The sequence below is a fragment of the Dendrobium catenatum genome, unplaced genomic scaffold, assembly GCF_001605985.2.
Source record: "Dendrobium catenatum unplaced genomic scaffold, ASM160598v2 original_scaffold_196148, whole genome shotgun sequence".
NCBI lineage: Eukaryota > Viridiplantae > Streptophyta > Magnoliopsida > Asparagales > Orchidaceae > Dendrobium > Dendrobium catenatum.
In genome coordinates this window covers 1-2,806 of record NW_021514566.1, presented here as the reverse complement: position 1 = coordinate 2,806, position 2,806 = coordinate 1, and the positions used below count along the sequence as shown (strand labels likewise).

Here is a 2,806-nt window from a genome sequence, read left to right as displayed (position 1 = left end):
GCCCCGACCTTGCCCTTCGCCTCCTCGCCCTCATGCGCCGCCAAGGCCTCCTCCCTGACCAGCAGAACTATACTCTTGTCCTCCAATCCCTTCTCCACTCCCCCGACCCCCCTGACCCTTCCCTCCTCTCTCTCCTCTCCTCTGACATCCGCTCAGTCCGCCTCGAGCCAGACGCCCGCCTCCTTTCTGACCTCATCGTAGCCTTCTCCCGCGCCGCCGACCCCGACGCTGCCCTTTCCGTACTCGCCCAAACTCAGGCCCAGGGCATCACCCCCAAATTTTCTGCTGCCGTCGAGCTCATCTCCGCCCTGGGCAATTCTGGCCGCGTTGATGAGGCAGAGGCCATATTCGCCGAGCTCCGCCACTGGGGCCTTCAACCCCGAACCCGCGCTTACAATGCTCTCCTCAAGGGCTATGTTAAAACAGGTGCTCTTAAAGATGCAGAACAGGTGCTCGACGAAATGGAACACTGCAGTGTGGCACCTGATGAGCGCACTTACAGCCTCTTGATTGATGCCTACACCAATGCTGGTCGGTGGGAGAGCGCCAGGATCTTGATTAAGGAGATGGAGATGAATGATGTCCGGCCTAATTCTTATGTGTTTAGTAGGATATTAGCAAGTTTCCGGGATAAGGGTGAGTGGCAGAGGTCTTTTGCTGTGTTGAGAGAGATGAGGAACAATGGCATCCACCCAGATCGCCATTTCTACAATGTGATGATTGATTCTTTTGGAAAGTATAATTGTCTTCACCATGCCATGGATGCTTTTGATCAGATGAGGGCTGATGGCATTGTGCCTGACGTTGTCACGTGGAACACACTTATTGATGCACATTCAAAGGCTGGTCGGCATGATCAAGCCATGAAGCTGTTTGAGGAGATGGAGATGAGTGGGTTGGCGCCATGCACAACAACCTTCAACATAGTTATTAACTCGTTGGGCGAGCAAGAGAGGTGGGAGGAAATGAAGGAGCTGTTTCAGAGGATGAGGGAGAAAGGGTTACTGCCAAATGTGGTGACCTACACTACACTTGTTGATGTTTATGGAAAGTCGGGGAGGTTTAAGGATGCCATTGAGTGCTTGGAAATGATGAAGTCTGGAGGGATGAAACCTTCCCCAACCATGTATCATGCCCTGGTGAATGCGTATGCTCAGAAGGTGCTTGAATCGAATCAGCCATATCTTCAACTTGCTTTTAAATTTTGATTGTAATTGCATTGATTTCTTAAGATGTTCTGTTTTCTGCTATTTGCACCCTTTCTACAGGGTCTATCAGACCAGGCTATACATGCTTTCAGAGCCATGAGAGCAGATGGTATCAAACCTAGCGTTTTAGTACTTAACTCATTAATTAATGCATTTGGAGAAGACAGAAGAGATGCTGATGCCTTCTCTGTACTGCGATTTATGAAGCAGCATGTCAGTATTCTTCACTATATGCTGCCCATTCTTAAAAATAAACTATCTTGTGGATTTTAACCTCTACATGAATGTTTTCCTAACAAACAGAAGTTCACTAGCTCTGCAGGATATGGAACCCGATGTTGTGACATATACAACTCTTATGAAAGCTCTGATTCGTGTTGAGAAGTTTGAAAGGGTAATGATCCTTATTTTTTATTATTTCATTTGATTAAAAAGATCTTGCGATGACATAACGATGGCAATTCTCACAAATGCCACGACATTGCCAAAGTTTTTTCTATGCGCTTGATTTTTTTTTTTCTTATGTTAATCCCTATTCTTCATGGTTGAACAATCTGAACTAAATCTCATCTATACACAATAGGTTCCATCTGTTTATGAAGAAATGATTTTATCTGGCATCACACCTGATAGGAAAGCTAGAGCCATGCTGCGATCAGCCCTCAAATACATGAAGCAGACATTTAGATAATATTCTCGTTCATGCTTCAGACTGCATAAGGCTTTGTCGTTGCTTTGTGCTTTCTGAAACCAGTTAAAGGTCAGTCTCTGATCCTCCTAATTTATAATGCATGTTATTTTTCTTTGAAATTAAAATTTATGTATAGCAGTTTCTATATTTTTGCTAATTGTCCATGCTTATTTGTTTTAAATGGAAAAAAAATAACTTTTATGCCGTTACTCTTAGTTGGTCCAAAATCTTGGGTATTCCTCCAAAGTTTTTATTTGCAATGGATTTCAAACTTGCCAAAGTAGGTAACCTGATGCAGCCAGGCGTCTACGTGCTTGACTCAACAGAAACTGCTTCTCTAATATGCGCGGGGACTCCTATCACCTTGCTTCTTCATAAAATAACTTATATTATTTTTATTTCTTTTAGCTTATTTCTCTTAGTTCTGTGCCCATTGACAACAGTATATTGCGCTACTATATATTATGCTGGGAGGATTCCATCTGGTAGTGTTTATTGATCTGTTTACAGACTCTTTTTTACGATATTCAAAGGAATACAATGTTTTACCCTTCTTCCTTGCAAATTTATTGCTTCTGCTTGTAGTCAAATCATCATCTACGCTAGAAGTGGTTTCAGAGCTTGCGCGAGGATCGATGGTAGAAGGGGGCAAATGTTTGATGATCGAAGCCTAGAAACCCTTTGGGCCGCTCAAGCCAATCTTAGATGGAGAATGGGAAATCTCAGTATCTAGTTCCTTTGATTTATTATATAGATTGAGCAAGAGTTCCAAAATCTCAAGATGGGAGGAACCACTAACCCGGCCTCACTATTGTTAGGATTGATAGCCATACCAACCCAACATTAAACTCCTAAAGTGCCTTGCAACATGAGGCGAGCTTGATGGCATGCATGACTTGCTTCACTA

The 2,806-nt window shown here is 43.6% G+C and overlaps 1 protein-coding gene across 1 annotated transcript; it reads left to right on the top strand.

Annotated features, from left to right (window-relative positions):
- On the top strand, positions 1–1,968 carry LOC110093249 (pentatricopeptide repeat-containing protein CRP1 homolog, chloroplastic; the record flags this gene model as incomplete). Its single annotated transcript, XM_020818076.2, is given in 4 exon segments — positions 1–1,160; positions 1,269–1,421; positions 1,531–1,602; positions 1,792–1,968. Coding segments are annotated over 4 exon segments (1,493 nt in total), but the record flags the coding sequence as incomplete, so codon positions are not given.
- Between the last annotated feature and the right edge of the window lie 838 nt (positions 1,969–2,806).